This window comes from Nyctibius grandis, chromosome 5 (genome assembly GCF_013368605.1).
Source record: "Nyctibius grandis isolate bNycGra1 chromosome 5, bNycGra1.pri, whole genome shotgun sequence".
Lineage (NCBI taxonomy): Eukaryota > Metazoa > Chordata > Aves > Nyctibiiformes > Nyctibiidae > Nyctibius > Nyctibius grandis.
Window position 1 is genome coordinate 83498310 of NC_090662.1, and position 13496 is coordinate 83511805.

General features: G+C 40.1%; 1 protein-coding gene across 1 annotated transcript in view; it reads right to left on the reverse strand.

The window, feature by feature from the left end:
* Nucleotides 1-2691: 2691 nt before the first annotated feature.
* STK38L (serine/threonine kinase 38 like) overlaps nucleotides 2692-13496 on the reverse strand; it is a 53317-nt gene continuing 42512 nt past the window's right edge. The window contains exons 10-14 of the mRNA XM_068401926.1: nucleotides 13346-13463; nucleotides 12810-12933; nucleotides 10051-10146; nucleotides 8356-8447; nucleotides 2692-6824 (exon numbers count right to left, since the gene is read on the reverse strand). Of these exons, the coding sequence (XP_068258027.1) occupies nucleotides 6697-6824; nucleotides 8356-8447; nucleotides 10051-10146; nucleotides 12810-12933; nucleotides 13346-13463 (558 nt within the window). The 3' untranslated portion in view covers nucleotides 2692-6696. The remainder of the gene's footprint in view (nucleotides 6825-8355; nucleotides 8448-10050; nucleotides 10147-12809; nucleotides 12934-13345; nucleotides 13464-13496) is intronic.

The following is a 13496-nucleotide window of genomic DNA, read 5'->3' on the forward strand; positions in this document are numbered from 1 at the left end:
ACATTGTTCACTCCCTGTGCACTTCACACATCAAGAAGTCCTGCCGATCTGTCTGCTTCCTAGAACATGCAAAATCCATACTGGGGCCCAGGCTGGGTCAAACCAAACAATGATGTACTATGCTATTTCAGAAAAATGCATTTAAATAAATGGTACGTTTTGCACAGTTTCCTTGAGGAAAGCAATTGAATTATATAGATAGTAAAATCTTTTTGTCTCATTTGTAACAAACATAAAAGCATGGCATCAGCAAACAGCTTGCTTTTGACACCACACTTGTTCACTGGTTTGTTTTGGGCTTTAGATAGGGATCTTTTGCTGACGTCAGTGGGAGCTGGTTGAGACCTCAAAGGCAGCCTGCTGCACTAAAAATCTTGAAATGTGTGTCTAGTTTACCAGTCTTTCACTCTATCACGATCAAAAAGTCACTGAAGTTCTTATCTGATCATTTGTTATTATTAAATAGATTGACGTCAGAAGTAGACTTCGTAGGGAAATGAGGTGTCAAAGACTAGCAGAGCTATTGCAGGTTTTGAGTAAGTCCTATCACTAGAGAGATGTATGTTCAAATCAGTGCTCCCATTTCGAGGCTCAAAGTTTTGCGGATGGCTGCCTGTGCACGCACGTGGCACAGGGGAGCGTGTGGGCACCTGCTACCTGTTGGAGCTGCATTACCTTCATATTCCAGCCCATACATCCACACTGAGGGGCAGATTCTGCCTATGTCCCTGGAAGGAAACAAGGTATTATATGGAATTGGTGTGTATGTAACGCTTGCTATCTGTAGCTGCCATCTCTTTTTCAAAATGTGGAGCAGGGGCTGTGGTTATGCTTTTACACAACAGCTTCAAGGTCACAGCACTTTGCTGATGAGCTGCCCTTTCAACATCGTTTGGTTTGGTGGGCAGAAAATGTAGAGTCAAGGGCAAGGATTTTGTCTTTGGAGGAGGGAGGATGGGCAGGGATACCTGAAAGGGAAGGAACTGCTACCACTGGAAGGTGGACTGCCCAGGGACAGCATGTATAGAGAACATGTGTTCCTAGAGGAGAGAGAAGCAGCAGCAGATGGTGGCTCACTAGAAACAGATTAAAGCAGCTGGTACGAAACAAGATGTGGCATCAAGGGTCGGTTCAAATCAGAAGCAAACTGTTCCTAGCAGAGCTCTGACTTGATTGGGAAATGACAAACCTGAGTTAATTTCCCTCCTCAGCATGAGGAGGTTCAAGCCTACATGCCCCATTTCCTCAGAGAACTGTAACCTCCATGTTATCAAATAACCTGGAGAGAGGTGGTGGGAGGAGCAGGAGGCAGCGAGATGAACTCTTTCTGCATGTGTAAAGATTCATTTCCCCTCACACAGACTGTAGAAGTGTTCCTGTGCGATGAAGTGTACAAACCCTGGTGCCATTACTATTGACAGAGAATATGCTCATCATATTATATATACATTAACTTGCCCTTCTCCAGCATTGAGCCATCCCAATAGTTAACGTACCTGGTATCTTTCAGACCACTGTGTGGCATGAATCCAGCATGGCTGACAGGTTACAGTTTACTGACACCCCCATTTAAAACCTGCTTTTGTCTCTGAGATTCAGCTATAGGATAGGCATATCCCATATATAAATATCTCTGGATAGTTAAAATTTAAGTACATGATAAATAAAATTAAAGAAGTACATTAAGCACTTCCTGAACTGCAAATTCATCCCTGTCTAGTCGTGAGCTGGGAACTGCTATTGTCATCACTTCGAACAGCAAAGCAGACAGACTGTTTTGAATACTCCTCCCTTCTCTTTCCCTAGGACGATTGTCAGAAAAGACATTTTATTGTCCACAGCGTAATTGTTTTGCTTATGTACAAGGCACGCTTTGTACAAGAAGAAATGAAAAATGCACAACAGATATTTGCAGTATGTTTTATAAACACTAAACTATATATTTAAAAGTGGTTGATTAAAGAAAACCCCATTTCTGCACATGCTGAAGGAATAGCCTTTATATTTGCCATTAAAGTGCTGTATTTTTGAGGAATACTGAATTTAGTAATGCAAGAAGTGAGCCTGCATTTCCTTATGATACGTAGCTCTGAGAGATAATATCTGGTTACTGGAAGAAAAGCGTAATCCCATTAAATAGGATTTGTAAAAGTCTCTTAAAATTGTATCATTTACTGAGAGCAGCAGTTCTCAAGTGGAGGGCTGTTATTCACTGGAGGGCTCCAGAGAAGGCCAGTCACCAGCTGCTAGCTCCTCTTTGCTTTCAGCTGCTCAACTCTGTAATAATTTTTTTTACATGACTATTTTGCAACTGCATCTGCTGCCACTGCGCTAAACTCTGCAGGGAATGGGGAACAGTAGGACAAAATTGTTTCTATAGTGGATTGAAGGACACAACTGCCTGTGGAAGCCTTTCTTGAATAAATTATGGTCTACAGGGAAGAAGGTAAGAAGTCTCTTGTGAAGAGCAATAGCTGTTTTAGAAGCAGCTTCACGTGACTGCAGTTGGTACAAGATGAGCAATTTTTTGCGATTTCTGCTTTCTGATTGAGAGGAGGGACACTGGGGTTTTTACTGTCTGTGGAATTCAAGATGAGAATATATAAAACAGTGTCTCAATTCCTTAGATGTCTCCTATTCCGGAAGAGAAACAAATCCAGTACACTGGTGTAAAAAAATAAAAACAGCAACTTTACAAAAAGAATGCTACTTTTATTTTTAAATGCTGTAAAAAGCCTCATATAAATTTTTATAATGCTTCTATGTAACTTTCCCAACCACAACTAATGAAACAGTCTTAGGAAAAATATAGCAGTTGCCATTTCGACTCCAAGAACGAGCTGCTGTAATAGATCAACATTAAAAGGACAAGGTACAGTATGTTACAATGCTTGTAATTGCTCGCATTATTGAAAAAGTGAGAGCACTTCCTAAGCATTAGAGTATAACTGGGCTAAACTGCAGTATTCCCTACTTGCTGTTGCAGAGGAGGAAAGTCACCTCTTTAGAAGGAGCCGACACAACACCCTTTGTACTGCTTATGCCCGTTTATCTTAGTAGTGTGGAGAGCTTCCAGCAAGCCCCTTTGCACTTCAGTGAATTCACCCACGTCAGACGCTATTATTCCATACTGTATCCAATGGCTCAGGTGTTTTAACAATTGACCTATAAAAATAACACTTATGTAACTCTCCAGCAAGGCAAATTTAACAGTGCAAATGCAGTATCAACAATATTTGATTTCTGAATGCTGGCAATTTTTTTTTAACTCCTTTTGCACATGAAACAACCTCTGCTGATGTCCTGTACCTAAGGCCACTCGCTCACGCTGACTGGAGATGGAACAAAGTGCAAAAGCTCAGCTGCATTTCCCAGTCCAAGCTTCCTCCCCAGGTTCAGGGTATTCATATCCAGAATTTGGATTCAGGCTCATGACTTCCATCGATGGACTCAAGTTTTCCCTGCTGGAATAGGTTAACTTCCCAGCGAACCTCTGATAACAATTTGCATACACAATTCCACATTTTAACAAAATTTAACAAAACACGCTTCCATAAAATAAATTTTCACATGGTTGCAATCATCAAGCCATTTCAGGATCTTTGGTACTCCAAGAGTAAGAAAAATAAATGGCACAGTGACAAACATCACCAAAGGAAAGAACACAACCATCCAAAGGAATAAGACAAAAATAACAAAACAAAAAATATGTTGCACTTCCATGTTTTTGAAAGCCAGTGTAGATTAACCTTCTGTTCTCTTTAATCCATTACAGTGTCACAGTTTCACCTTTAAAAAAAATTCTATCATCCTAAAAGCAGTAGTTAATATTTTGTTTAATTTGACTTACTGATTAAAATAATGCTATGGTTAAAAAAAATTCAACTACCACAATACAGGAGTTTATGCTAAATAGGCTGCAGGCTGTTTCCCTATGGATATAACTCCTACGTGAGCACTGATATGATTAATCATCCACAATTTTAAATGAGTATTATCTTTAGTGTTGCAAATATAAGGGTTGAGCTTTTTCCCAAGTTTGTAAACCAGTGAGTATGTACAGACATAGTTGTTTAATAGATAGCTTTAAACTAAGTGTGTCTTTATCTCCCCTCCCCTAAATGCCACAGAAACAAAGAAAGAAAAAATAACCAGTATTACTGAGCATTTGCAGTTTCCATGAAACTTATCTTGTCTTAGCAAGTTCAAGCGAAGACTTCTTTTTGTATTACGCAAATAGGGTGACCGTGATCTTCTGAAATGCCTTGTTCGCAGGAATTCCACTTCTGGTGCACATAGTGCCCCACGAATGAGACTGGGAATAAAACTAATAAAAATTCTCTTTTGATTAGTAGTGTCCTTTGAAGCCACATTTGCATCCTGGATATTTTCTATCCAAGCTCCTCTGTCTTAGTAGAATGGATTGAATGCCTTAGAAAAGGAAGTTCCTTTCCTGAGAACCCTAAAAGCTGCTGGTGCTCTGGCAGAATGAAGTCCGAAAGTGTAAAGGTAGATTTAAGTGAGTTACTGGTTTTGGACAGGTTGAGCTTCCCTACATTGACAAGGCTAAGAACAACACTGGAGAATTTCTGAGGGATCTTGCCCCAACAGCAGTAAAGGGCTGTTAATTAGTTAAGGGCTGGGAAGAAAAACTGGGAGATCAGTGAGCTGTTCCCATGTAAGTCCAGCATTTAGGCAAAAGTTTAGCTCAGCCGTGTTCTGATATAACACTGTATAAATTGGATGGGCCCTGAGGCACTGGCTACTCCTCTGTGACGAGCTGAAGACTAAAATTTTTTTGTAGAAATGCAGTGTAAGTAACAGATATTAGATGCTTGAAGGAAGACAAAATAAGGGAGGAAAGGCATCACTAAAGCCCTTGAGGAACCCAGGAGCTGTTGGATCGGGGAAGACTACATGCACACCAGTGAGACACTGAAGCACAGAAACCTTGCTGGTAAATGGTCTTTTATGCAGCAGATGAACACCCCAGTGTGTTTTTAAAGCCTACAAATAATTCAGAACAGCTGATACCATGGTGCCTAACAGCAAAAAACATTTCTGTAATGGCTTTATAAATAGTCACTTCCATTTTGCTGCAAAAGCCAGTCTAATGGAGTCTTTCCTACTGTATGCCAAAACATCCTGTGCTTCACTCTGATGGGCGTTGCAGAGGCTTTAGAGTGCCTTTCACTTGTGTTCAGAGGAGGAAGACAGCAACAGTGACTCTGTTTGTTCAATTACTGGGGAATTTTTCGTTGCTGTAAATCTCTTTTGTAACCAGAAAATGACATCAAAGATCTCTACTGTATTGTGACAGATTCAAAGTACTGCAGATAATATGCTAGTACAGGCAGAGATATAAATAAATGTGCCAGCAACCAGATAATTGCAAACTGTTTGAGGAGTGCAATTGAGTCCTGAACTGCTGCTGGGCTCTCAGCAAAACCACACCCTGCATATGGAGGGATTTCTGCTTCAGTTTCCTTGACCTAGGAGAAGGAGACCCATTCTCTGCTGTCAGTTTGTCACCATCCTGCAGACTGGGGAGAATGGCATTTAGATGCTGTGCCCAGTTCAGTTGTGGTTGGTCATGGATCCTGGAAACTGGGCTGCAGGCTCAGCTGAACCTTTGTAATCCCATGGTCCACATTAGATGGAGATACTAGAAGAAGATGGAGCCTACAAGGTATTCTGGAAAGAAAAGGCTAGAGCAGGATCCCTTCTGCCTAGAACTTCTCAGGGAGACAAAAAAGAAAAAGCAGCAATTTGATCACTTTTCTCGTTTTGCACAGAGAAAAGGCTATTTGAATTATGAATAGCAAAAAGATGATCTGCCTTAGAGCAAGAGGCAGGAATGCAGCCCTGGAAACTCTGCCAACTCTTCAGAACTTGGTATCAGAGTTTCCCTTCTGTTAAAAATCTTTATAATTTTTATTCAGATTCCTTTTTTCTTCTGAAGTTGGCAACAGGCATCATCATCTTAAACAGTAATACCCATCAACTATCATTTAAAGCAGAAATACCACTAAACAGAACACAGGGACTGTTTCACCACCACACACAGTGGAAAAAGGAAGAAAGAAGAAGGGATGATCGCCTGATAAAGCCCTCCAGTGGGGAGGAATGAGGGTAGGCAGGGTACAAGTAGGCCCACAGGACACTGCTATTTAAAATAATTCAGTGTTGCCACACTCATGGGGTATCTGCAGACCAGAACTGGAACACCCTTGAGCAACTGCTCAGAGAATTTTGCAAATGTGGGCAAGGGTTTTTTATACTGCATATCTAAAACCCACCAGGTAAGCAGTATAATAACAATGCTGCATAAAATGATATGTTTTACTCCTGGGTGGATTAGATGGTTTACAGTACAAACACAGCCACAGTACAGAGAGGCATAACTAACCGTTATACACACATAGGCAGTGCAGTTACAAAGGGATGTACGTTCCTTTTATTCCAGTACCTTCGTATAATAAAGTTAACAAAAATATTCAAATATTAAAAAAAAAAAGCCAGCTGGCACTGCCAACTAATTCCTGTAGTAGTCTTAGAAATCCTAATCCTGTAGAATTTCTTTGTGAAATCAATGCGCACCAGAGTCAATGTATTGATAACTAACGCCAAGCGGGTCTGGTGATGCAGCTACCTGAGGTTTGTAGTTTTATTTCTTTTGTGGGTTTGTGTTTTGTTTCACAACTTCCCAGCTTTCATGTAGGAAGGGATCGAGCCACGCTGCGTGAGCCCTTCAAACCTCTTGTAGGTATAATTGAGAAAAACCCAGTCTTTGGATTTGTAGTCAGGTTCCGTTGTGTTTGGCACTAGAATTCAGAAACAAAAGTAAAAACAAAACAATTAAAACCAGCACTGCTTCAGAGAGGACTTTTCACAGAGCACCGACATAAACAGCCCTGAACTATTTCCCTAGTCAGCAGAAATTCCGTGAAGAAATCCTGTTTCTAATCAGGTCAGTTGCCTTTTGTCAATGGTCTGAGAAGAGTTATAATTTCAGCATACATTTCTGAAGTGGAAAAAAGTTTTTTCTGTTTGTTTGGATTTGTCATTTTTTTAGGTTTGTCTACACACCGTAACAGGCTCCCATACCTTGACAAGAACCTCTAAAACACCACAGGATATAGAATTATGAAAAACATAACATTTAGGATGCTCCATGCACAGCAAACACAAGTATACATACCATGTTATCCTCACGACAAACTGAAGAAAAAGATACATCCAAGTTTTCCCAAGAGAACTACACATATCACATGCATATTACTCTCCTAGGACTTCCTCCCTGCTTATAGCTTCAGCAAGGCTTGTACAGCCTCCTTTTATTTTATGAACAGCCCACATGGCTGGCGTGCTGCACATGGACATTCACTGCAGTGGGCTTCTATATTTAGCTCTCTGGTTGCTGCTTTCAGAGTTCTATAACAATATTTTCAACTCAAGATGCCAAACACACCAATAACAAAGTTTGTGTTTAGGTATCTAGATGTACAGTAACATTTTCAGTGGGTCTAAAATGCCAAAACCAAGACAAATGTATTCGGCATTATCCAAATACGGACTTAAACAGCTTAACTTAGGCACTGGAGATCGATTGCTTTTGCATTAAAAGGACAAACTTCCTTGCCATTAAATAAAAGCCATTTCAGAAAAAAAACCCAGCTTTTTGATAAATCTTATGGTTGTTAGCACATCTACACTTATCTGTCATCAATTAATCATTGTTATATATCTGCCTATCTTTAAGCCATTAATAATTAATTGAAAAGAGTGGGAGCTGGGAGAATTTGGCATGTCAGAGAATCAAGCCTTTTACATATAAAAATTTCCTACTACTTGCCAATAGAAATTAACAATTAAGCAAACTTAAATGATTTGCAGAGCCACTCAGGTTCATAAATCACTATGTTAAATAATCATCTGTCTGAAAATTTTTGCCCACAAATATGTGAACATTTACGTTTGGCATGAAACTCAAAAGTCATTAAAGATCAAAAGCAAGTCAGCGCATAATGTTTTACCAGAATTTGGTTAGACAGACTGTATGGTATAAAACGGTACAGTTTTCTGTGCTCACTATATATGCAAACCATTTTTACTAATAGATTTAACTGTTAAAATCTTTGGGCTTTTTTTTTTTTCCTCCGAAGTTCTAAGGAAGCAGAAGCTATGAGAGATCATAGGTTTACATTTATATTTGAAAGAGAGTCTCTAGTTCAAGTCTGTACTACCTTGATTAGGTCATCAGAAAAATGAACATAAACAACAATAACAAAAGCATCTGTGGAGTATTCTGGCATACCATAGATAGAAATTTGGAATTTACAATGGCAGTCTCACCTGGCTGTAAAATATCAGATTCGGGAAATTCATCGAAGTTGGAAGTATCATCAATACTTTTGATTTCTATAGGAATTGCAGCTGGTCTTTCCCTGCAAATAGAAATAAATGCCAGAATAATGAATACTAGGAAAAGATACATTAAGTGCCAGTTTTGTTTAACTTAGCTTTTTACAGTTACAACATCCCTTGAATTTAGAGCACAAAGGTTCCACTGAATCCATTGGAGATGTATCTGACTCACCTGTTTGCTGACATCATGGGGAGATCTACTGGTTTCCTATCTAGCATTAGTATCTTCTTGGCAAACTTGGGGAAAACATAGTTTTCCCATTAACTGAAACAGCATTCCACACTTATCTGCGATATAGCTATCGCTACAATCTTTGTTCTCACAAAGAACCACTGTGCTTACCTTCGTTTCATAAACCCAGCCTACCCAGCCGAGCAGGATTTTACTTGCATTTGGAGCTGTCAGATGTGTTGCTTTACAATTCCAGTGCTCATCAGCCTGGACCTCCTCCAAATACCTTTCGACTGTAGCTCCTATTTCTGACACTCAGTCGCCAGTATCTCTCATCCAAAACGAGTTGGCTCTGACATGTTACTGCTGTATTAGCTCAACGATTAGGCAGCCCTCTAAGAAATTTTAAGGTGGCTTTTGAAGTTGCTTAAGTGATCTGTCCCACAAAAGCATTCAAACTGGAGCATGGCACTGTGGGAAAGTCATTCATTTACACCTGTAAATTTATTATGGTTGTAATTATTACAGTTACTTCTGGGTGGAATGGGGAAACAGATATGGCACGAACAGATATGTCACTGCTCCTGCTGCTTATTAATGTCTCCCACACTGAAAAGATAAGTTAAATGAGGCTTTCTGCACCAGAGGAAATGAGAAGTACAAGAGCTGGACAATCACACACCCACAGTATGGGTTTTCACGCAGAAAACTGCAGTATTACTGAAAGAGTAGACTACCTCAAACCTTAAAGAGAGCTGAACAGTAGCCATCATTTCAACTGAAACTGTGGTCCCAGAGCGTGCTCTAAAGGTGTTACCACTTTGGGTACGTGCAGATGTAGCTCAGCATCTGCAGGCACAAGCTCAGACTAGAACCGGTACAGCTGCCTCGGATGGGCCCTCTACCCAGGCTTGGCCCAGCAGAATTTGGCCAAAGAGGCTGTGACTCGGAGGTGAGTCAGTGCCTCTGCCCGGGGCTCTGTACACATACCGGTTCACTCAGGTGTAGCATCTGCAGCGCACAGTAAAGACATGCCCTGTGTTTTCCTCCTACTCGCTGCCTCTCCTCTTCATTCATCTATTTCCCCTGCATTTTTGGAATAGAGTTTGCTTTTCTCGTGCTCCTATTACAAAAAAAGTCAATTATAAGCAATAGCTGCAGAGTCCACTACTACTGGAAGAGGAGCGCTCTGCTGATATCAAAGCATACGTCACGAGTAACACAGCCACCCTACCACAATTTCTTTCCATCCTGGGCACTCTGGGGCAATCTGAGGCATCTCAAGACAGTTAAACTCTGATCAGATCTACGAATGTCAGCAAGGCCTGAAAACCATTGTTGTTACCCACCTACTGCCAGTAGCTGCCTTTCAAAATAAAAGATAAATTTGAAATAATTATCCTTGCTTTCATGGCTTTTATTCTTTCTGTACAATGTGTATCTGTATATACCTGATATGTCCCCAGTCCACTCCTTCAAAAAACGGATGACTTTTTATTTCCTCTACTCCATTACTACCAATTCTATTTTCTGAGTCGATACAAAACCTGAAAAAGTGGAAAAAAATAAAGGGAACATTACAATAAATGCAGACAAAAGCAACAGCAAATAAAACTGCTATGGTATCCTGTATCGGGAATTTGAGGAATTTCTTTCAAATTGTTCCGTCACTTGGAGTAACGTTAAAGCAGCCCGTTGCATCTAGGAGAGAAGGGAAATAGTAGAAGCACAATATTGTTACAAGTCCCGAAACAAAAAGCCATGGTGACAGTAACTTAAGACTTTTTCTAAACTGTTGCATCCCGATCTTCGAGGTTTGTGAAAAGTTGCTGCAAGTTCTAGCCCTGTCAGATTAGTTTGGAATGGTGGCTTAAGTCCCTACCACTGAAAACTCCTCTGCACGTTCTCAACTATTTAAAATCCATGTTTCAAAGTCAAACTAACAGACAACAGACACATTCAAAACATGCCATGTCCCTGTTCTCCCTGTCACCCCCTCTTCCCTCTCCTTAGAGGTCCAGGTGCTGGTGGTACAAAGACCCAAGGCCTATTTCTGATATGGCCCAGCTGCATAACCTCAGCTCAGACTCCAGAAGAAATTGTCAATTTATGAGAAGCAGCTGTGAGACAGTCCATAGAGTCAAATAAAACAAAAAAAGGTGAAACTGAAAACAGAGATAGTATTGTTGAGATGGGGACTGTTACCTGCTGAAGTAGGCAGGAGGAAAAACACCAACAAGGCAAAGCATAAAATCCCCCCGCAAAAAAAAAAAATAGGGAGGTGGAAGCTCTCTGACAGCAACTCAGTGACATCAGGGATTTGTTCCATGGAGCAGCAGAAGCTGACCCTTCTGAACTGACGCCTGCCTGGACCGATGCCTAGCTCACTGGAAAAGACTCCGAAGTATCTCATCAAGGAGATGGTGAGCATACCAATGCTTAGCCTAGGAGTTCATTAAATCCGAGCTATCTTTTGTATGTGTTAGCAAAGATATAACTGCTTTATATTTTTACACTGTCCTTGCAGTCTCTCTTGAGGATGGCAAAAAGTGTCAACAGTGACACAAAGAGGGAGATTTACAATAACAGGAAAAAATGCCCATGACAAAAAAAAAAGCTTAGTCTTGCCAAGTGTAGAGTCACCTGACAACCTCCTGGAAGTGAGGAGCACTTGGTAGCATGAGGATGTGGACCTCCTGTTGCTCTAAGTGTCAGCTGTCCTTTGTTAAATGAAATCCTGTTTGCCTAGATGAGCAAAGCCTCTGGTTGTTGATTTAGTTGTCCTGAATTCATAATCTCTCCACACGATCACATCATCCAGACTTGCAAGGCACTCTTCACATCAATACATGGCAATACAAAAAAGGTCACCTTCTCACTGGTTAGTGAAATTTTCAGCAGGTAATTTAGTAATGTAGCAAGTTAGGCTATAAACTGTCTCCAATTATAGACTGTAATGTTCTTTTACTTGTAGTTGAGTGTCACTTGGGAAAAAAAATTGCTTATATTTCTACTGCAGCCCAGCCAGCTGGTTGATGCCAAGTACTAATAATAGACCTCAAACCTTGTAATAACAGATAGCCAGATCAGGTCTCAGGATTTGTCAGGCTTTTTCTGAACTTGAGCTTATTTTAGTTCGGTTTTATCTGTATCCATAAAAATAAAGAAATTTTAGCTTTGTCTGCAACTTCCTTTAGGCTAAAATAACTGTTGTCTAACTTGTCCAAGCTGTAATGGACAAAGTACCCAATGGCCAGGTGTTTGTTGCCTAATCTGCTGTTTTGACCTCATTTTAGTAAATTGTCTATAACTAAAGATGTTTTACCCTAATTTAAATCCTTCCATATTATGGGGAAAAACTAATAAATTCAAGTAGACATTGTATAACTGAATTCATGAACCAATCAGCAAGACATGTTAACAAACAAACTGCCTGAAATATTTGAAAATGCCCCAAACACAGCCAAGACGGAGGAGGAAGAAATCCTTAGCAGCAACACTGTACTCTTCCCAGCAAAGAACTTGGGATGCTGACAACATGCAGGAGAGGTTAAGCAAAACACTAGAGAAATAGATACTGAAAATGTAATAAAACTGTTATACTCAAACTTATTAATGAATATTAGCAATAATTAAATAATTTGAACTATGTTAGTATCCCTGTAACTAGATTAATAATAACTGTTCTCTGTTTGTTGTATGTTATGTTTGTCGTACACTACTGGAGCACTGCTTGGACTAATAAGAGCCAAGAGTTCTTGGCTCTACCTATTCAGTACATTCCCCTTTTTGCCTGTAACAGAATCATGTAAGCTTGTAATTTTTTCTTTAGAAAAAAAAAAAAAGCAAACCCATCCCTCCCAAAACCTCCCAGGACAAGAGAGCATTTCTGCCTGACCTTGACACCAAAACCCATCACAAAAACTTCAATGCAAACTGAATGGATTAAAAACTGGCATTTTGGAAGAAGTGAGTAAATCCAAAACATCCAAAAATTTCTGCTCAGTACATTAAATGCTGGCGAGCAATTATTTTCTAGTTCCCTCTGAGAAGAGGAAAATTGTGTGTTAATCACTTTTTCCCTTCTTTTTTTCCTAGTCTGCTCTGTTTCTCTCCAATCTAAAGCTTCCATCACGCAGAATGGAAAGTTAACCTAATGGAAGGTGGCCAGGTCTGGGTGAGTGGCCAGAAGTGAGCTTTTGTTACTGACCTTAGAATTAAGTCCTTCGCTTTCTCTGAAATGGGCACCTCTGGAGGAAATACCAATGTTTCTTTCCAGTTCATAACTTTCCTGTAAGTTTCTTGTGGTGTTTCTGAGCAGAAGGGTGGATACCCTGCACAAACAGAAAAATTAACAAGCTTTTCCCAGAAGAGGAAAGTGACCTGGGCCTCTGCTTTTGCTACCACAGCTCTCAAATCTAACAGGTAGTACTAGCCAAAAGTTTTCTCTTTTGTAATGCAACATTAAATGTTATTTTATCACTTCCAGGTAATGAGACTGACCCTCAAAACCATTTAATAGTGAACGGTTATTCACTGAAACAGCTGAGGCATCATCTCTTGCTGTCTTCTTGGAAAGGTGGGAGGACTTCAAAGTTTTCTGGAAGCTGAATTTGGGGCTTACTTTAGGAAGAACTGAATGAAATTCTAGTACTTCCACTGTGCAGGGAATCAGACTCAGTGAACTAATGGACCCTGTTACCTTTAAGCCCTTTGAATGATTCTTCAGTTGGGTCTTTAACATACCTATTAGCATTTCATACATAATCACTCCCAAGGACCACCAGTCACACAGCTTGTTGTACCCAGTCTGCATAAATACTTCTGGTGCAATATAATCTGGGGTTCCAACAGTAGAATATGCCTGGAAATAAAAAAGAATAAACTCTTTAAACAA